This window comes from Lepisma saccharinum, chromosome 7, assembly GCF_977018435.1.
Source record: "Lepisma saccharinum chromosome 7, izLepSacc3.1, whole genome shotgun sequence".
Lineage (NCBI taxonomy): Eukaryota > Metazoa > Arthropoda > Insecta > Zygentoma > Lepismatidae > Lepisma > Lepisma saccharinum.
Genome location: NC_139235.1, coordinates 76488081 through 76510653, shown reverse-complemented (window position 1 = coordinate 76510653; position 22573 = coordinate 76488081). Strand labels below are relative to the sequence as shown.

The window sequence follows — 22573 nt, the reverse complement described above, 5'->3', positions numbered from 1 at the left end:
TGGTACTCGTACTTTTGTCGAAACTTTAATTGGGACTGTGAATTGCCGACTTGGACTTAAAGAAACCACATGACAACATTCTTTTTCTGTTCAACAGTCTGCCATTGTTGCCTTTTCCTGATGGCGTCGGATCAAAATGTGTAAGAAAATAAACCTTTTTAAATAATTTTGAACTATGTTATTTTGATAACTGTAGTTGTTTTGTCCGTGGGATGAAAACAAAATTATGATTTTTTGTTATTGGGGCGTTTCATTTTAAAGACTATATTATTTGTCACAAAGTTAGAAAAAGGACTTGAGCTTACGAATTGATTATAAAATTAGCTCATCACCATTTCTTTAACTATTTGTTGATAACGCTAATATAAAATGTTTTAGAAACTGTTATTGCCTGACTGAGATGTTATATTTTACAGGACCGAGCATGAGAAACATTCCCCCAATTGCAAGTACATTAAGTTGGGCAAGAAGAGTTCGATGCTGACCCTGGAGGAAGTCCTTAGGCTGGATCTCGAGAGGAAATCTAATTATATGGTATGTAGAGTTTTGATAGCGTAGAATCTTACGTGGCTTAATATCTGTAGGTTCAACAAATGATCTGAAGAGTATTTTGTTCTATGCCATGAATCTCTTCCCAGATCTTCCTCCTTCAGTTCAGCCTGGGGATTCCAATGGAATCCCTATTATCAAGCATCTTACACATTTGTTTTATGTCATTATGCTCAGATAGGCTAATTGTGACTGGATAGTTTGAGCTTTGGCAGACAGCTGGAATGTATATATCCCGGCCCCGCATGGCAGCAATTACCATGCTATTTCTTCAAAATTACACACATTAGAGTTGTCTTTTTTGTTCATTAGTATACAAATAAAGGTATGACATACAAAACAATATGTTAATTGTTACTATTATGAACAAGCGGATTTTGAAAAAGTAATTTGTTTCCCTCTGAATATTATAGAATAGATCATATAAATGGACTCTTTACAATTCAACCTTTTTGCTGATACATTTCACTTTTACATGAAATACAACCTTTGTCAGAGAAGTTCCAGGACTGATTTTTTTATTCTTGACCTGTGATATTCGAACACAAGGTATGGGTGTTATTCAGTCACGTGTGTTCTGAATAGACATGACTTTAGAAGTGTTTCCATGTAAACTCACTAGGTGGCAGGGGTGTGCTTAGCAACCCACTGTTCGGCTTTGCGCATTTAGTTGGAAGTTACACGAGTGACGTGAGACGATTCAGAGCAGAGAGTTAATATTAAGTTCTGTGTTAAGCTAGGGAAACATGGAATATGATACAGCAAACATATGGCAATATCGAGAAGCTGTGTCTCTCAATGGCACAAAAAGTTTCAGGAGGGCAGTGATTCAGTGCAAGACAGTATTGTATACTGGATTCAAAACCTGGACTATCTCATCATGTAGTATTCAAATGAACAAATATTTGCAGGGGTCTCTTTTTCATTCATTTTTAGTATTTTTAAGTGATGTGACGTGACATTGTGATTATAAATGAACACCTCACAAATAATTATGAAAATGCACACTGTATCATTAAGAGAAAAACGAAGGAAAGTATTTCATGCTTATTTATAATGGCCAAGACCTACCTATCTTCAGGATTTGAAGCTTATCCTCAAGCTCCAAAATTCCCCATTACTGGGAAGATGGCACCATGCTGGTAACAACAATGAGTTCACAACACTGACGGCATCATAGAATGAAAACTGCCACAGCCCCCTGCGGATTTCAAAGAAAGTGGGAAAGATTGCCAACTCGTAAAAATAAGTGTGCCAGCTCATGAAATGTCATCATCTTCTTAATGAAATGAACAATTTTATGCACATTTTCCAACCGATTTTTTCTTCTCTTCTGAGCCGCAGGTAGCCTAGATACGCCTCGTGCAAGACGATCCCAGAGTGACAAAGAATGTTGATCACATTTTTTTGATGCACCATGAATATCTGCCTGAATTACAAACGATAAACCAAAACTTTATATTGACGTCCTGAAATGTTTGCATCAAGCAATGCAGTGGTGCCATCCTGATTTGTGGGCAGTGGCTCTTATTGCATGACAACGCATCATAGAATGAATATCTGGACAAGCATCGTATCCCTGCTCTACCACATCCTCCATATTCACCCGACCTGTCACCGTGTGATTTTTTTTTGTTTCCCTGTGTGAAAACGCAGATGTGCTGAGAAGCATCCCAAATGAAGCTTTCCCTGCTTGCTTCCATGGGGAAAATGCCACTTTGCATAATTTCAGTTTTCTTTTTTTAAAAAATTGCAGAATGGGCATTACATATCCTCAAAGAGTAGTCTTTTGTCGTGCTTCCCTCCAAATTTAGTTCATCCAGTATCCATAGGACCGATACTAGAAGCAAAATTCCAGAAATTTTTCCTGTAAACTGGCAACACTGCCACTTTTATGCATTGTTATTATTTTTCCCCAAGAAATATCAGCCTATTTTCAATGCAACTTTGCACAGTTGAAGTACCACAGCTATATACTACATTTTTCGTTCACTTTGGTCTCTCATGGTGCCTACAAGGCAGTGCCGAATACATTTTTTTAAAAAAATTTAGTTTCCTTTAACTTCAATTACGGTACAGTGTATAAATTTCACCTGTCATTCAGAGGAATAAACAACAGATTTCATCTCTCTAGGACTATTAGTTCTCCAGCTATGATTTTTATATATATAACACTTCACAGCGAGTTTCAAAAGCGTGTGCTTGGAAAGTCCCACCCAGAGGGGCACAAGGTGAGTCCTATGGGATCAAACCCAGGACACCTTGATTACAAGGTCACCAGGTTATACCTACACCTTTTCCCATCTTGTGTGTCCAGTTGTTTGTCAGTAAAACTGATGTTACAGATTTTCCATTTACAGTATTTTCAAAAAACATTAACATCCCAATTTCCAAAGTGTAGCACACAAGAGATTAGGCCTCCCTGATGGTGTAGGAGTTGCATCATTGCATTGTATTCGAGGGGTCCTGGGTTTGATCCCATAGGACTCACCTTGTGCATATGTACAGCCCCTCTGGGTGGGACTTTCCAAGCGTACGCTTTTGAAACTCCTAGTGAAGGCACATAGTGGTTCGGATCCCACTTTAAACTGTAGGTCCAGTCCCGATTAGCCTTACTGCACATAAAGTGGACTTAAAACACCAACTCAATCTATCAAATCAAAATTGTTTCCACTGTATAAAATAAAATAACTTGTAAGGGAGGTTTCAGACAGAAGAAATAAGTGTTACTTGGAAGCGAATCCTCAGTAATCAATAAAACCTTTCAAATTTGAAGATACGTCACAAATTACACGTGTCACTCAGACTGGGTCATTTTCTCATGTCGCCTGGGTCTGAAATCTTCCTACCGGTACTCTCTCTTTATCAGCCGATATAGGCATATCACTCTACGAGTATCAGTAAAATTACAAATTGAATACATCTATAAATATCTTAAAATTCAATGCCATTTTGTTGTAATTTTTATAGATATAAACTAGGGCTGAACTGATATACTTTGAACCAATACCAATACTTGAAAATTGTAATAATTTAAAAGTGTTCAAAATATTGATCAATATTAGTAAGAATTTCACTACAATTACATGCATCAATTAGCAAGAGTCTTGCTTTACAAATATTCAAGAATTACATCAGAATATTTAAATGCTTTATATAATCTTAACTCTTTCGCTGCGGAATTCTCTGGCACACAATATCCCTTGGCTGCGTAATTAAATTTGAAAATATATTTTTTTTATAAAAAAATAGTTTTCACAATTACATTGCATTATATATGATAGAGAACTTACAAAAGTCATTCCTTGCACTTGAAAACCATTCTGTAGTCCCTGTTGGTATGATATTTTGGAAAAAAAACATTTTTTTAGAAACAATAATTTTACACAATTAAATTGCAAAATATGTTATAGAGAACTTACAAAAGTCATTCCTTGTACTGGAAAACCATTCTGTAGTCCCTGGTGGTATGATATTTTGAAAAATTTTGAAATTCCCGCACCTAGATCAATGCTGTTTTGCACTCTGCTCCATGATGTTACGGACAGCGGTACAAATTCTTCATCAGACACTACACAATCACTGTCACCTGTCGCTATTATCGTCACAACTTAATTCACCTTCTGATTCTGAGTCGGCAAATAACAGTTGAGTAACATCATTATCAGACAAGTGTTGACGACTTTGACAAAGTCATGTTGTTTAGATTCGAACATGCATTTGAAACTGACATGTCAGAGCACTCAACGCTCCTATGTCAAAGAATTCTAAACGGAGGCATAATTAGCGACATCATATGGATAAAAACAAAACTACAAGTTCAAATAGTTCAAAATACTATCAACAGATGTCAGGCTACTAAAAGTGACTTACTTCAGAAATGCGACACCCGCAGCGAGTGGAAGTATGAACTCGCAATAATGCGACTTCCGCGGAGCAAGGCACCTGGCGTGCTGTGCATAAAAGCGACGACCGCAGCGAAAGAGTTAAAATCCAGCTTTTCACGCAAAACTGGTGCAAAATAAAAAGAAACTTGACATTTTCCAGAATAAATAGGGTCTGCAAAAGTGTCATGCAACATTTTTGTGAACTCAAGAAAAGATTCAAAAGCCGGAAAAGTATTGGTAGATAAATTCCAAACAATACGTCTGTATCGGCTCAGCCCTAATATAAACATATCATCTCTATCCCATACGTATTGTTTTAAGTAGATTTCTAAATACACATTCTTTTCCATTGCAAAAGTGTGATTTATCTGATAATGTACATTTATTAAGGGGGTCAGTGAACCATTTGGAATTTTATATCAGGTTATCAGTAAATTTAATATCGGTACTTTATCAGCATCGGCCAAAATTTCATGTCAACCCGTAATATCTTGCTAGTGGCATACACCGAGAGTTAAATTTTCTTTAAAACATTAAAAAAAAAAAATTTGTTTTATTTCAGTGTTTCCCATTGCCATCAGTATGGAAGGATGGCAAGACGTCACCTAATTCGTACAAATAATGTTTAGTGTTTCTGCGTTGCAAATTGATTTGTTTTTTCCGGTCGTCTGCTGTGCTTTCCACTGGCAGTTGTTTTAGTTTGTCGTCAATTGCCAGGAGAAAGCAAGCCAAGAAACATGGAACTACCAGAACTATCAACTATGTCCCAGATGCCGTAATGTCAGTTAATGAAGGTGCTGGTCCTTTGAAATTAATCGAAAAAATACAATTCAATTCGCAATGCGGAAATGCAAAACGTTACTTGTTCAATATTAAAATTCAATTTACCATATACCCCACCATGAACCCCCATAATTTGTTCATCAATTTTCATTTAAAACCTGCTGTTAAACTGTATTTTCTTTTTACAGAGACGACATTACAACAAAAAGAAAGAAGAGTTCACAAAGGCTTGTGAACAAGTGAGGAAGCAAATAGTGAAGAAAAATGTGAAAGTTAAGTGAAGCCTGCTTTGTGCAAAAAGCAGTGAAGAAGGTTCTTCCTGATCTGTGCCTTTTCTTGTCTTCTGATTCTCTGCTCTTCGTGAAGATTTTGTAAAATTTATCTGTCAGTTGGACCAATACATGTACACATTTGGAATGATGATTTACTATATAAGGCTACTCTTGTGAAAGGTTTTTTAATGATAAAAACATGAACAACAATGTTAGTGTAATAAATTCATGGTGACCATTTTGTGTATGTACATAGTGGAAACTTGATTTCCCGATACCAAGGTGAAAACTTAGCATGCAGGAATATGTAAAAAATGCCTCGCATATTTCTGCAGAAACAGACTTAATTTGACTGTTACCTGCATGCATGTAGTCTTACCCATGTAGTAGATATTGGAGATTTTACTTACAAACAATATATAAACTTTCATTTGATACATATTTTCATTGAAATAAAGTTCTATTACAATAAAATGTTCAGAGTTGTTAAAAAAAATAAGAAAATAGCATAATTTTGCACTAAATTGCAGGCTTTTTATACATGTATCAGATGGGTATTATTCGTAATTTTACAGATTAACGGAAATGGTATTGATTATTATAAAACTCTTATTTATGTTCCTGCATCATACATAAAGCAAAATTATTGCTCTTGTAGTCTACGGTTATTACAAGCATAAAAACAACGAAAAACAGTTTTTTTATGCTTGTAATAACCATAGACTATAAGAAATAATTCTGCAATGCATACATACAAGAAATATAAAGCAACATGTTGAACATCCTTAAACCTTCTCCCCCCCCCCCTCCCCATTATCCCACTATACATTTTACTAGGGATAAGATGAATTAAAGAGGAAAAACAAAAAATTAAGGTTGCACTGTATAACATGGTATGTAACTTTATATCCAAAAATAGATACTTGTTGGACAAAATGAAACTAGTGATAATACAAGGGTGGTAATAAATTATTGAGCACATCTGATGTATGTATTTAGAAAAAACACTATTGAAGCAGCCTTTCTTTTATTACAAATGATAGAGCAGAGAGTTTGTGTTGACATTTACCAAACATATGTGGTGGCAAGGTGAGGAACCTCAGTTCCAAGATGAAGCTATGTGTATTCTTTTATTCATCCTTGAAATGTGCTCAATATTTTATATCCACCCTGTATTTTGCATCCTGGATGCATTATTACATTAGAACAAAAAAGTTTCATTTTCTATTTCCTTCAACTCTCTTACTCTTCCTGTATTAGTATGGATTCCACTTTAGACTGTAGGTCCAGTCCCAATTAGCCTTACTGTGCATAAAGTGGACTTAAAACCCCAAATCAATAAATAAATCTTCATGTATTATGTATATTGCACATCGGATGTTAAAGGCCACTAGTAGAACATTTTCAAAGTTAAAAATACCATCTGTAGGTTAACTTTATACATTTTCAAACATTGATGTTGGGATTTTGTTTCCCATTTCAACAATGGCTACTTATGCAAATTGTCAAAGCTCTTTGTAATACAGTGGAACACCAATTTTACATTTTCCGCATAATACATTCAATCTTGATGGTCCTAACAACAAAATGTTATAAAATTTTCCTTGATTTTACATTTTCCGGCATTTTAAGTTTTTTCAGCTTGGTCCCCTGAAAAACGTAAAATCGAAGTTTTTATATACATACACACACCTTGCAATCCTGCAGGTTGAACTCTCTTTATTGTTTCCGTCACCTCTCTTACTTCATTTCTACATCTGAAGCTACTTTATGCACAGAAAGGCTAATTGGGACTGGAGCTACAGTTTCAAGTGGCATCTGAACCACTGTATTCCTGCACTGGGTATCGAACCTGGGGCCCTTTGATTACAAGGCCGTGATTATACCACTATGCCATCACGGAGGCCCACATCACTCAATGAAAAAGAGGTCTGTTGGGCTGTGGAGTTTAGTTTTAACATACACACACCAGCTTTGAATATTTGTCTGTTAAGATTAATACTACAAATGCATATTGATTTTTATAAATAATTTACCAATTGCATCGTTATTAAATACACTAAAAAGTAGTAACACAATTTTTTCACCTAAATACTTCCCTAAAATTTTATGTCTCATTATTTTATCACAGAATATTACTTCTGCTCTTAGTTCAGCAGAAGAGTCAAGTCTTAAAGTCCTCTGTATAGATCGCTTGCTTCCCTCTCGCCTGTTCACTTGAAGTATATCGCGAAGACTTCTCTTTGTGTTCAAGTTTGAAGGTTCTGTAAAGAAAATTGAGTAAACTTTCCATCATAGAAAAATATATATACATACTTGCAACTAAACTGCATGCAAAAAATGAAATCCAACTTTGGAAACAATTAATGCACTAATCTCATGACATTTTTATCATAAAATTAGATTCGTTATCAAAATTAAGAACAAGTACAGATAATGTTACAATGTCTTTACTACAGCATCTGAAATTTTTGCAGATATTATTAAAGTAACGATGTACTTTCTACTAATCCAATACAAAATTTTATATTTTCCATTAAGAACCTCCACTTACAGGAGGACATGGAACTGCTAATTTAGACATTCACTGTGAAAAACATTTATATTCACAAAAATAAAAAAATAATGGCAGAATTTTGCACTATTATATTTAGCTGATACCACTACCACTTTGAACTTATACCGATGCTTGAACGTTATAACAATCAAGTTCTTAAGTTTTTAATTCCACTTTATGCACAAATAGGCTAATTGGGACTGAATCTACATTTAAAGTGGGATCTGAAGTGTACCTCCATTGAGTATCCAAACCAAGGATGCCTGGATTAAAAAAAAAACTGTTACCACTACACCATCGGGAAGCCACTGTAACAATATTTCAGCATTCACAAAATTACATCAGAATACTAAAATGGCTGTTATTTAATCACAAAACCCATATTTTCATCCAAAACTGGTGCAAAATTAATAAGAATGTAAAATTTTGCATTATTTCAGATAATAATGTTGCACATTTTTTTTCATACCGGGTGTGATACCTAAACTCCAGGAAAGTGTATGTGATTAAATTTGCAATGATGCAAATATATACATTCGCATTGGTATTGGGTCAGCCCTAATGTTTGCTGAAATATCAGATCATTAAAATTATAGGCAATTTTACAAATATATCTAAGTCAATATAGGTCGATACTCATCACCAGGAAACAGATTTGTATGTTCCAGAAAAGTGTTAGATATGTAAATATTATTTAGTTGTTTTAATCAAAATATGGAATTAAATATGTGAAAAATGACAATTCCATTTAGAATCATTCCATTCCAAATGAACCAAATTTAAAATAATTGGTTGCATGACCATTTTAGAAAAACTTCATTTTTAGTACATACGTTTCTACATGTTTCTAGATACTAGGGACGTTCAATATATATAAGTTTCCCTGTGCTATAAAATATTGTATAAAGCAATGCCATTAAAAACAATCACATGGTTGACAAGCGCCATCCTTCATATACAAGGAACAACAATCGATTCGTTAATCAGACGTGAAGGCGCATGCGCTCAAGGGCAAAAAGTAAATGCTTGTTCGGAAAATGCAGGCTCGCGTCATAAGGAGTTCAGAAGCATGGATGGTGCACGCATGTTGGAAAGCTGGAGTAAAGAAAAAGTTCGTTCTGTCATTCGATATGAATGGGTGTATGGCTTACCTCCTAGTGCCATTCATACAAAACTTGTTGCTGTTTATGGTGATTCCATAATGACAGTGCAAATGGTTAGGCGTTGGTGCAAGTTGTTTGATGATGGCAGGGTGTGCATTTTTGACAACGTTCAAGCCAGGCGATCTTCGAGTGCCACTACTGATGAGAACATTGCGAAGGTGGATGAACGTGTTCAAGAAAACCATCGAGTGAAGGTACGCGAGGTTGCAGAAAGGTTGAACATTTCTGTAGGAACAGCCCATCACATCATTCACGAGAAATTGCAATACCGCAAAGTGTGTGCACGTTGGGTTCCTCATCAACTGAGTCGCGATAATCAACTGATGAGAATGGGCTGCAGCTTTGAAGGTTTAATGCGATACCAGCAAGATGGCAATGCATTTCTCATGCGCATTGTGACAGGGGATGAGATATTTGTCCATCATTACACTCCCGAATTCAAGAGAACATCCATGGAGTGGAAGCACAAACAGTCTCTCTCCTGTAAAGAAGTTCAAGACTGATCATCAGCTGGGAAGGTGCTTGTGATCGTTTTCTGGGATGCTAAGGGCATTCTGCTTATGGACTTTTTGGAATGAGAAAGAACAATTAATGCTGACCGTTATTGTCAAACATTGGATAAACTGAAAACGCAGTGCTCTCAGCAGTGCAAACACAACACAAAATTGAAGAATTGGGAATGGCTGCCCCACCCTCCATACAGCCCCAATTTAGCACCGAGTGATTTCAATCTTTTTCCGGTGTTAAAGTCTGAATTGCAAGGTTACCATTTCAAAACAGATGACGAAATGAAGCGGAATGTGAGAATAGTGCTCAATAGCCAGAACCCTGATTTTCTTGCAAAGGGTATGGACAAATTGGTGCAAGGGTGGGACAAATGCCTGAATCTCTATGGGGAATATTTGTGGAGAAGTGAGGAAGGATCCTCCTAATGTATCTTAAAAATATTTTTTTTACAGCATACGGAAACTTATGTATTGAACGACCCACATATCAAAACCAATGTTCAAAAAAATTTATTGTCTTTAGTTCTCCTGGAGCAGCCATTTTTCCAACATGGCGCATGGCTTTTTTTGATCATGTAGCACTTTTCAGAAACCTTAATATCTCAAAAACTATTAGAGCTAGAGACCTGAAACAAAATTCATTTTGTAGCTAATAAAGTATACTTTCTATGATAATCAAGAAATTTGCTTAAAATTGCAACGTAAGTACGAAAATTATGGTGGAAATTGGGATAACAATAGTTAAAAAAAAATGGATTTTTAAGCCTGATTTTTTTCAATGAAGGAGTTTAGTCTAAGACTTGATTATTTTTTTCATGTGTAGACCTGCCTGCAGGGTGTCTGTAAATAAAATATCAGTGCTTAGAAATGCAACGGCTCAAACATGGCCGTTCATTGAATTTTGACAGTTTTTGTGGTGTTTGTTTCGACTGTGGGTGGCGTATACCCGGTGAGTCACCTAAAATTACCACCGGAAATATTTCGTAAACAACAATAAATATTAAAAAATTGCTTTCGCAGATATATAGGTATGAGAGGGGCTCATGAAATTAGTGGACACAATTCATTCAACTACGCAAGGAAGTACGATTTTCAACACAAACGTAGTTTTTTTAAAAATGGAAACTCTATTTTATTTTCAGCTCATTTGAAAGTATGGAAAAATTCATGAAGAATGGCATTTGTTACATTGTAATACGTCAAGTAGTTCTCAAGTAATTGTAACCTGAAGTTGAGCGTGAAGGTGCGTCCTTCACTATGCCTGTCTGCAGAGCTGAGCGCAAATGCCGTCGCGCACATGCCTGCACGCTTGGGCTGCATTTTACCTACACTCGCCACAGGCAAGTATCATACCGGCCTTTTCAGAGCTTGAAAATACTATTTTCTCAGCAACAGTTCTGTCGTACATACACTATCACAAACGTCTTGTTAATTAGTGTACTTTGTTACACCCTTGCTTTATTTGATACATTTGATAAATCAATTTGAAAAAGAAAAAAAAGTATAAGGTGCAAAGTTTAAAACTTGAAAACTTAAAGATTTGTTATGACCAAGCGAGAAGAGTTGATTGTTCCGATGTACTAAAAATTATGACGTAAATGAATGACCGCCAATTAAAAATTAGAAAGATGTTACTGTACTAACATTTATGTATGTAACTGATGGTGGAATGTTTAAATTTATACTTTTTTATTAACAATTATTTGTTAACTCAGAAAGATGTATCAGATCCTTTTAGATAATTTGTCAAAGCTTACTAATGTACAAGGGTCGTTCAAGGTTGACCAGGACTTTTATTTCTAGACAGGAAATATACATACATAGAGCACCAAACTATGTCAGTTTTTCAAAGTATTCCCCCTGAACATCCAGACACCGTTGCCATCGTTGTGGAAGTTCCGTGATGCCTTTGGCGTAGAAAGATGTAGGTTGGTGTCGTAACCACTGCAGGACAGCGTTCTTGAGTTCCTCATCTGTCTGGAATTGCGTCCCGTCCAAATGCTCTTTTAAGAATACCAAACAAGTGGAAATCACTGGGGGCTATATCTGGACTGTGTGGTAAAACCTCCCAGTGCAAGTTGGCCAGCGTTGTTTGAGTCGAATGGGCCGTGTGTGGCCTGGCATTGTCATGGAGAAGAATGACATGTTTCGACAACATTCCAGGTCTTTTCTTCCCAACGGCCCCACGTACAACACCGATATTGACTGTATGCGCTACGTCACGCACTGTTACTCGCCGATTTTCAAGGATAACTTGCTGAACACACGTGATATTCACCGGAGTGACTGCAGTTGGGCAAACGTGTCCGTGCGGTTCATTTTGCTACCAACTCCCGTCCTTCACTGAACTGTTGACACCATTCGTATACTCTTGCCCATGACAGTGTTTGTTCACCATACTGTGCTTGCAGTCTACGCCAAATTTCAGCAGGTTTCACCTTCTCCTTCACGAGAAATTTCATTATACACCGCAGTTCCACAGCAACAGATACACTACTTGCCGCCATCTTTGTTTATACTATTCGGCATCCGCCAAATGCGTCGCAAAGGATCATGGTTACTCGCAAGGAATCATGGTCTGTCCTGCCGAAGTAATGCAGCGCTACATTGTTTCATTAATATTTTACGCACGAAAGTCCTGGTCAACCTTGAACGACCCTTGTACAAACTACACATTTTATTGTAACCCGCACTTGTTGGAAGGTAACAACTTTCCTAAGCACAATGCATAGTTTGCAGAAGAGTAACATGTTTGTTACGATACACGAATGGCGTCAAAAGGGGGATATGTATGTTATGACATACGAATCTACTTGTGAAAAATGCTTGTTTCAAGTATCAACTCCTGGCAACTCTGCAGGACCCCAACTTCTGGTTCCGTCTATTTCTCCTCACACCGATGATGCTATGAAATTAGCGAAAATTTTGAATTTTTCTACTGTCCGGTGAGTGCTTCCTTTTACCTTCTTTGATTTTTTACTTAGCCCTTTTGGCCCTCCTTGCTTTTATCCAATATATATATATATCTGTGATAGCAGTTTTGCAATATTTGTTGTTCACGAAATATTTCCAGTGGTAATTTTAGGTGACATGCTAGCTGTAGTAAAAACAAAAACAGTAGCAGAAGAGGAAGAAGACAAGAAAGAAAGAGAATATTAGACTTAAGAAAAGTTTTCTGCTCTCGTGTTTGTGTGGTGTAGTTCGTGCATAAAGAAAACCGAAATATGGCTCAAAAACAAAGTTAGTGAACAGTGACTTGCACTTGTTTCAAAGACTTCCATACCAGACCAGAAAGATTTATTCTGCATGAACCTGAAGTACATGCATGCCGACATGCTATTTACATTTGTCCCAGAATATGAAAGCTGATACTGGTGTTTTATTTCAGTTAATTTTGTTCAACAGAAAGGTTAAAAAATCTCTTACGAAAATACCACACTTAAGGGGTTAAAAATATTGAAATTGCCAGAGAATTCATCTAAATAGGGGTGTGATGGGGTATAATTTGTATAACAAATACAAAGGCTGTTGCAGAGAAGGTGAGACTAATTCCTGTATAGGAAAACAGCGACCTCCATTGGCTAGCAAATGTACTTGGGTGAAAATTTGGTTCATTAGCTGCCGATTGAGACCAAAATGAGCGCAATAGGTCAAAAAGTCGTGACTGCGTAGCAGTTAAAAGACAAGCATGTACATGGGCCCCTCCAAGAATCATTAAAATGAAACAAAAAAAGTACAAACCACAAAATTTTTATTCAGAATCAGCCATATCGAATAGACGTACATCTTTTTCAAAATAGGCACCATTGACAGCTAAGCAAGCGTCCATACGCTCCTGCCACTTTGTGTGTCTGAAAATTCGTAGTCAGGTAGCGAACTGAAGAAAACGTGCACTGCGGTGATCACTTCTTTGTTGGTCATGAAATGACGACCATGTAAAGTGGCCTTTAAAAGTGGAAATAGCCAAAAGTCACAGGGTGCAAAGTCCAGGCTGTATGCTGGATGGGGGAAAATGTCTATTTCTCTCTTCGTCACGTAATCCTGAAAAGCCTGCACGGTATGCAACCATATTCACTAGCGTTAGTGTCTCGTTAATCACGGATGGTCTTTGTCCAGGATGCGGAAGCAAAGCGCCAGATTCGCGCCCATCTTCGAACAACTTGTGCCAGCGGTACACTGTGGCTCTACTCAGTCTGTCTTGATCAGCATATGCCTGTTGAAACATTGCATATGTTTCCACAGCACTATTCCCTAAACGCCAACAAAATTTTATGGCATGTCACTGTTCATCTTGAATACTCATCGTGAAAAGCAATGTTATACACAAAAACCTGGAGAGGGAAACGAAACACGTTCCACGTAAATCAACACAGCTGCTCACTAACGTGGTTTTGCAACATGTGACAACTTGCTACGGAAACAGAATGAATGTCCTACATGACGTGACTAGTGCCAAAACCATAGGCAGTGTTGCCAATCCAGGAAAAGATCTGTCTCACCTTCTCTGCGACAGCCTTTGTATACACAATAATTGAATTGTTGTTTTAAGTCCACTTTATGCACAGAAAGGCTAATTGGGACTGGACCTACAGTTTAAAGTGGGATCCGAACCACTATGTGCCTCCAACGGGTATCGAAACTGGGACCACTGGATTACAAGGTGACAACACTACCACTGCACCATCGGGGAGGCCCTAAATATATACAATACGTAAGAATAGTTGTGGTAAACCAGGTCTAATTATCAGGATATACCACTGGAGCATCAGCAATTTAAGTGAAATTTATTTATTCTCACATTTAGAATCTCTTCAAGAAATAGACATATTCATTCATTAATAATTTGTTTCACTTACCTTGTTCTTCTGAATATCACCAGGTGTGAGGTTCATTGTACCGTAACTATTAAAAGCAGTCTCTGTACCTGAAAAATTGTAACAGAAATTAATCATTACTGAACTGGAAGTTTATGGAACTATACATTTCTAATTAATTAGTAAGTTTAAGAAAGTGCATATTTCATGGATTTCTCAAACTCTACAGAAGATTTTTCAAGAATTAATTTTGAAAGTTCACTGCCCAGGCCAAGGGTAGACGAAACTAAAAATAATTCAGGCGTCAGCCCCTTTTTCACAGGAGCCAGCTTTTTTTTTAAAAATACAGGCTAAGAAAAAGGAAGATACACATTTTCAAATAAGACCTTATAACTAATTTATTAATTAATACAAGACTGGATTAAAATTAATTAATTCTTGCACCCGAGTGGCCTTCCTAATGAAGGCTCAACTGGTAACAGCATGAATAACTATGCAATACATTCTAATATACCATATCGCTGCAGATTTTAATATTCAGCTAGCAACAGTGCAAAAATTTATAATGACATGTTTACTATTCTGATGTAATGATACCAGAGTTGCTACGCATCTGGACAACCGGGAAATGTCAGGGAATTTCGCAGATCGTCTGGAATTTACGTGCATTTTGGAGTCTTCAAGAGAAAAAGTTGCAAAATGAACAAGCAGTTCACTTCCATTTCAGGATTCGGTTCGTGATTCCACTCCAAAACATATATTCAGTTTAGAAACTTGTTTCTTTCATTCTTATGATTCTCAGTCTTTGTTAAAAACACTAAAAAACACACAAACAGCATGCATCCCTTCCATTGCCCATCAACCAGTCCTGATGATGATACCGTGAAGGGGTCGAAAGCTCGGCAGAACTGCTAAAGTGTTTTTTATCCTGCTGTTTGTGTGTTTTTTAGTGTTATTAACAAATATGTTGCCGGCACGTGATGTAAGAAGTTTTCTACCGTCATATTCTCAGTCTTGTGCAAAATTATAAATTATAAATAAATTTTTATTTTTATAATACTAGATATTAGAAGTATATCAAAGAAAACTTGCAGTCCAGATATCTGATTGATTAACTAAAGTACATAGACAATATGATCATAATTATCGGAAAGGTTGGTGCAGATGAGGTTATCATATCTTAGTCTTGTTGGCATTTCCTATAGAATTCCTATTTGCAACAAAAATTTCTCCAGATGCTGTGTACTTATAAATGTAAGCAAAAAAAAAAAGCAGCACACTAGGACACTAAATCTGCCAGAAAATAAAAAAAATATGTATGGTTTATGAACTTTTTCTGTTGTTTTTATATCTTGGAGATCTGATATGGTGCTATCTTAGCCTGGAGGCTAGATGCAAGTGATTATAGCACCCAATACATATGATGCAGATTGTAATTTTACATTTTACTCTTCGAATTTCCACGTGTTCTTGTGTGTGTAGAATGAAATTTGCTAAAAAGAAAAAGTTGTGAAAGTGAATATTCATAATAATTAACAGATTATATATTTAATTGAAAACCACAAGGTTCCAAAGCAAAAATCATGATGATAAACATGTCTAGAAAAAATGTCATTTTTGGACTGGAAAACCTGGAAATGTCAGGAAATTTCATAATCAAAAAATTGTACCAACCCTGGATACACATGAAAAAACATGTACTGCACTCATTATTTTTTTTTAAAAAAAGGGAAAGTTCATAAGTTAACTTCAATTATTACAAAAATGTACAAATGGATTAAAAAATTTAAGAGGTCAGGTGAAAATTTTCAAGCACCATGGTGACTATGTGTCCTGTATTTGTCTAGCCCTGGCCAAGGCTGCACAATCTATCAGAAAGTTATGAAAGAAGCATAACTTTGAAATTAGGAAAGTTTGAAAATAAAAGAAAATTATATTTTCATCACTGGACATTCACAAGAAAGCATCAAAATAGTTCATCTCATGTAAAGCATTTGAACATATGATTACAATGGGTACAACATGTGTTAGTGTGAATGAACATGGTTACTTGTTAAGGAGCTGTATTTTAAAATAAATGAGAAGTTGTCATTGTTCAAAACTAAAATTTATTTATTCCTCCTGTTTGCACTGAAGCATAAAGTGTGAGATAAAACATGCTTTGAAAACCTGTCGATATGTCACTAACAGTATACAGAACACTAATTTATGCTGTAAAGTTGATTCGAATCCAGGCTAAGTAATTCTTTGGGAGTTCTCTTGTGAATTTAGTTCATTTCATTTATTTGTGACAATGGTAGCAGAAATTGATTTGCTAACGGGATGGAAATAATCTGTGCTTCTGCCTTCAAAAGATTCAACTAACATGCACATTTTGTATCATGTTTATAAGGATGAGATTTTTATTTTATTAAAGAGGGATATGAGAGTCTGCGTACTTTCAGAAGTACCTTTAATTAAATATTTTCTCTGAATAGTGGTTCCCCCAATTTTTATTTTTGGTGTTTAGGCTTTGTGTTTATTTTAGGTTATACGGTGCTTTTCGATTTGGCCGTGGAGAGCAGCTAGCATGATGGAACTTAACATAACCAAAAAAACTGCAACTGATTCTTTCGCCTAGTGCATTCCTAAGTCACCAAATAACTGGTTTCTCCAGATTCATGAGGTTGTTATTTTTATTCATTCGCAATGGCACCCCATCCAGTGTTTCTCAAAAGACTACTCTGTTCATTTAAGTATTAACTTTAATATCTAGAATAATTTCTTGTGGTTCACGCCTTCACAATGAAGTAGTGGTAATGTTGTCACCTTGTAATCAAGGGGTCCCAGGTTCGTTACCCGATGGAGGCACATAGTGATTCGGTTCCCACTCTGAACTGTAGGTCCAGTCCAGATTAACCTTACTATGCATAAAGTGGACTTGACTTAGAAACACAAACTCACTCACTCTTGTGGTTCACATGGGAATTGACATACACTATTTTTGTCTCATGCATCACCTTCTCGCCATCCTTTATGGCCATATTTTGCAGTGAATAGTATGGGTCCCTCCTTCCATGCAATAAGGACTAAGCACAATATTTTCAAAGGTCGGTGTCTTTTTCTGTTGTAGGGAGGTACTAGTTGCGAGTATCTGTGCAACTGTATTTTCTTTTACAAATTATGCATGCAATGGAGGATATTTTTTCTGCTGCTTTGCTGTTAATAACTAGTACATGATGATACTGTAAAGCCCCGGCAAATAGTCATCATTTTCTGCTTTGTAAATAGTTTCTATCTGTAAAAATACAAATTATATAAATGCAACATTTTTCGCTATCCATGTTGAGTAATTGCATTAGTCAACTATGCAGGAAATATGGGTCTGTAGGTGGAAATTGCTTCAAATCTTGGAATTATGTGGACAGTGTCACGTCCCCCAGGGAAGGGTATTGGTGCAGTCATAAAGCATACAGAGGTCGTAATATACATACATAGATTGTTATAAACAATTTTTAGTACATCATTTTAAAATTTATAGTACATATAGTGTGAGGCAGTCAAACGGGAAGATTTAAAAAAAAATCACAAAAAATAGAGAGCAAATATTATTTATTTTTTGAACATGAATGTACTGTACACGAGTTGAAATTGCTAGTGTACCTGAAAAATGTTCATTTTTTTAATATGGTGTCAGTACGATGGAATTCTTGGTTTTGCACACATTGTCAGAGTCTCAGAGTAAATCCGCCCATGACGCTTCGTAGCATCTCCAACGGAATATTGTGGATCTCTTGCCGAATTCGAAATGCGAGTCTAAGTGAAAAAGGTTACAATATGTCAGCCTAACATTCAGTGTTTACAGTCACCATGTTTCCGCTCAAGGTCATGCCCCCACTCTCATAACCCCCAACCATGCCCGCCAGCCATTCCTGAAATCTTTCCGTTTAATTGCCTCTCGCAACATCATTACTCTGAGACTCCGAGGTCTCTCGATACTGCAGTGGTAGCATCGTCGCCTTGTAATCAAGGGGTCCCGGGTTCGATACCCGGTCGAGTCACATAGTGGTTTGGATCCCACTTTAAACTGTAGGTCCAGTCCCAATTAGCTTTACTGTGCATAAAGTGGACTTAAAACACTAATTGAATCAATCAATCTGACTCCGACAATGTGTGCAAAACCAAGGATGCTATCTTACTGACACCACATTCAAAAAATGAACATTTTTCAGGTGCACTAGTAATTTCAACTCGTGTACAGTACATTCATGTTCAAAAAATAAATAATATTTGCTCTCTATTTTTTGTGAATTATTTAAATCTTCCCATTTGACTGCCTCATACTGTATTTTAAGTGCATATTTTGCCTGTCCTTAATGCATATAAATCTGCCCCTAGGCAGTCTTCAAGGTCTGCCTCTAAGGTCTTCAAATAACTTCTTTCACAAAGTTCAAAAGGCGAACCTACTTTCCTGCAATTCATTGCATCTTTCAGAATGCACTCATAGAGAAATACTAAACTTTGTTACTAAATGTACATAACAAATTAACGTACTGTTTATGTCTTGTTTGGACAGTGTCTTGTAACTCCTGTAGCTATTCCACGGTTGTAGCTCCCCTGAAGCAGTGAAGACGAAGATAATGTTTGTGAACAAGAAGATTCCAATTGAGATGAAGAAAACCAGCCTCCACTCTTCAATAGTGTGCTGCAATATGAATTCTTTGTTAATAAACTGGGAAACATTATTCTATTTACATGCCCTAATCAATTAACTCCTATTTAACCTGAGTCAGTAGCACAAAGGTCCTGCCTCAGCTAATGTAAGAGAATAAAAGTGTTATTACTCTTTTTTTCATTAGTGTGTATATAGAAAAACAGAGGTCATTATTATATAATGGCAAGCAGACAGTTTAAAAGTATTTTAACATATTTAAGCAGCAATAAACAGTTAAATACAGTGGATTTTGCTTTTTGGGGAGAATAAAATATATTAATTAAAATGCAGATAAAAACAATTTTTTAAAATTACAATTTGTAGTTTTTAGTGTAAAAATTAATTCTTGGCCTTTTTTTTCTAAAAAGAAAATATTTAATTGTGAAAAAATAGTCTTGCATTTTAATTGGCGAAGTAATCTTCATTGGAACCGATACCCTATTGCCATCTTATGGGGCAGCTGGCATCAGAACGACTGGTTTGGGGCCTATAAACTTGACAATAATATTTTCCACCAAGAGAATCCACTAGGTAGTGTTGCAGGGACCGAAACAGGTGGTGGTCTGAAGAGGCCAGGTCAGGGGAATAAGCTGCATGTGGCAGAACTTCTCAACCCAATGAGTATAGCATCTCCTCAGTTTCCTTACCGTGTGCAGCCTGGCATTATCATGAAGCATTATCATCTGCCTACACCCACTGCCGGTAATGGTATGCTGTATGATACGGCATCTTCCCTCAAGGCTGAACAAATCATTTTCTTTGCTTCAGTGGATTTTTTTTCTTCAGTTGATATGCAAAAAGCATGAAGTCCCTGATGTGCTGCTTCGTGAACGGCACTTCTGCTTGTTTATGTTACATCGTCCGCTATTTTACCTTTTTAGGTTTGTATTGGGAATGTTCAAATGTGGCGAGGAAAGTTCCAATTTGAACAATTGCAACAGTAAAGTTTAATAAGTAAATTAATTTGTACACCTAATAATTGAATCACATGTCAACAAAAACAGGCTTTTACAATCCTAACAAGTGACTCTTCTGTAGCTTACTGAAGAAACTGAGTCAACATGCTGAAACATGGATCCTTAGTATGGCACACCATTTACAGATCTCAGGCCTTCTCATCTCAAGATCCGTAAATGTAAGTCCTTTTATGGTATGGCGCAACTTCCCATTAACACTGACCACCTTTACATATGTGAAAACAAATGCCATTGCGTTGCAATTGAGAGAATAAATTCAAACTAAAGTAACAGTAGTGAAACCAGAGGGTTGTTTGTAGCACTGGCAAGGACTTTTGAACTTTTCTTGAGCTATAATTTTCACATAACTTTTCCTGGTTCATATACACTAACCCCGCTTGTTACATTTTACTACCATACACATTGAACATTCTTGTTCCCAATAAAGCAAATTCCTTATAAAAATTTCCCAGATTATGATCACAAAGTTTCAGTACTCAGAAACCTCTGAAGCTCGTTTGAAGCATTAAAATGCATTGAAACTTGCTATAGAGGCTACGGAGACCATGGTGAAGTGAATTCTGGCATGTGTGTGTGGGGGGAAGGGGGGGCAGTAAACAACTTTCCAGTAAATGCTTCATGCAACAATTGATTATGCTATCTTACACTTCCACAGGGTCATTCAGCATATTGAACACTTCTGCACTGACAAACTCAAAGTAAAGTTTTGCATGTCTTACTTCTGATTATTCCAGCTACACCTTTCCACCTAGAGGTGAAAATTTGAACTATTTCTTTTTATCAGCATTCACTTTCTCATGGTCTCCATATCCTCTATATCAAGTGTCACCGAAATCCGTTGCTTCAAACGAGCTCCAGAGGGCTCTGAATAGGGAAACTATAATTCTCAGCATCATATTTCCACCTGGTGGTGAAAATTTTGACTATTTTTTTTTATGAGCATTTGCTTTTCATGGTCTCTATAGCCTTTATACTAAGTTTCACCGCATTTTGATACTTTGATTGGACTCCATAAGGTAGGAAAACTGTAATTATGTCCACCCAGTAAAACATAAAATTCAGAATAATCAAGGTTCTACCATATCTAGTTCATTTCCTATAAAACAATATGATTTTGGTAGTAAATTATTGTGTATTCAGCTCACTAAGAGATAAATCCTGCTGATACAAAGTGCACTTACATTTGGAGTCAGAAGTCCAACGACGTATGGTGCCACAATCCCACACACGTTGCCTGCTCCATTGGTGATTCCCATAAGGGTGCCTGCATAGTTTGGGCTTAAATCCAGAGCATTCACTTTCATCCCTGGGTAAAAGGTTCCCATAATTCCCACTCCAATAGCCAATACTGCAACCGTTGCCACCTTGTCGCAGCCCACGTATGCTGCTGCCAAGAGGCCTGCCGCTGGACCAACAGAAGCTGGAGAAACAAATAAATTATTACTCAAAGTAAACAGCGTTATTTATCTCCTGTGTGTGAATGAAGCTTTAAACCTTGGAGGTAGGGATGCCGTATCCACTGCAAGGAAATTCTATATGAAGGTAGATAAGTGTGCATAATTAATATTATTATCATTAGGGAAGAGCCGATGCCGATGTAGTGTGTATTATTTTTGTTACATTTTGTGTCTACATTGTGAATTATTGAAACAAAAACAGTCAGAATGCTCATTTTAAACATCAGGCAAAATTTTTATTCCATGTTATGCATCCCTTCCTCATTTCATCAAATAATCAGTCATCACTCATTCTTATCATCACAATTAGCTGAATGTGAGAGAAAAAGGATGCTAAATAACAAAAATACAAATATCAATACAAGATACATAATAGATAGGGCCAGGGACTTTATGTATCTGATGAAAATCAGCCAAAATAGACTAACTTGATAAGGCATATCTTACCAATTTTGCATTTTTACAACATGTTTCTTCAATTTTCTCATATTAAGACATTATTTCTATATAATTTTATAATTTCGTAATTGCCTTGCATATAATAGGTTATTTTATAATTTATTCTTCGTACCTTTAGTGCAACGGACAGTTTATATTATTGATGGAAGGATAAGGAAATTACGGACAAAGAAATTAGAAGCAGATGTAAACAAGTTTCAATTGTTCTCATTTCTTTACCTTTTTTAGCTGCTCACAACAATCATCCAGGCACCAAATTCCAGATACTTAAAATACCACTAAAATATTTGCTTGTGTATTGATTGCTACCACAAGATGATATGTGCAATAATATTGAGTGTAACCTTTTCTGACAAAAATTTTATATTTTTTCTTGTATGTACGCATTGCTTGCATTGTAGAATCATTTCTCTTGTAGTCTACGATTATTACAAGCATAAAAGCACAGTTACAACA

General features: G+C 36.3%; 2 protein-coding genes across 2 annotated transcripts in view; one reads left to right on the top strand and one right to left on the bottom strand.

The window, feature by feature from the left end:
• The window catches only part of LOC145989939 (baculoviral IAP repeat-containing protein 5-like), a 37105-nt gene extending 31183 nt beyond the window's left edge, over positions 1-5922 (top strand). Inside the window, exons 4-5 of the mRNA XM_083125471.1 lie at positions 417-534; positions 5408-5922. Of these exons, the coding sequence (XP_082981597.1) occupies positions 417-534; positions 5408-5500 (211 nt within the window). The 3' untranslated portion in view covers positions 5501-5922. The remainder of the gene's footprint in view (positions 1-416; positions 535-5407) is intronic.
• Positions 5923-6303: 381 nt separating this feature from the next.
• The window catches only part of LOC145989938 (putative inorganic phosphate cotransporter), a 58089-nt gene continuing 41819 nt past the window's right edge, over positions 6304-22573 (bottom strand). Inside the window, exons 8-11 of the mRNA XM_083125469.1 lie at positions 21383-21621; positions 19065-19215; positions 14574-14641; positions 6304-7755 (exon numbers count right to left, since the gene is read on the bottom strand). Coding sequence (XP_082981595.1) covers positions 7741-7755; positions 14574-14641; positions 19065-19215; positions 21383-21621 — 473 coding nt within the window. The 3' untranslated portion in view covers positions 6304-7740. The remainder of the gene's footprint in view (positions 7756-14573; positions 14642-19064; positions 19216-21382; positions 21622-22573) is intronic.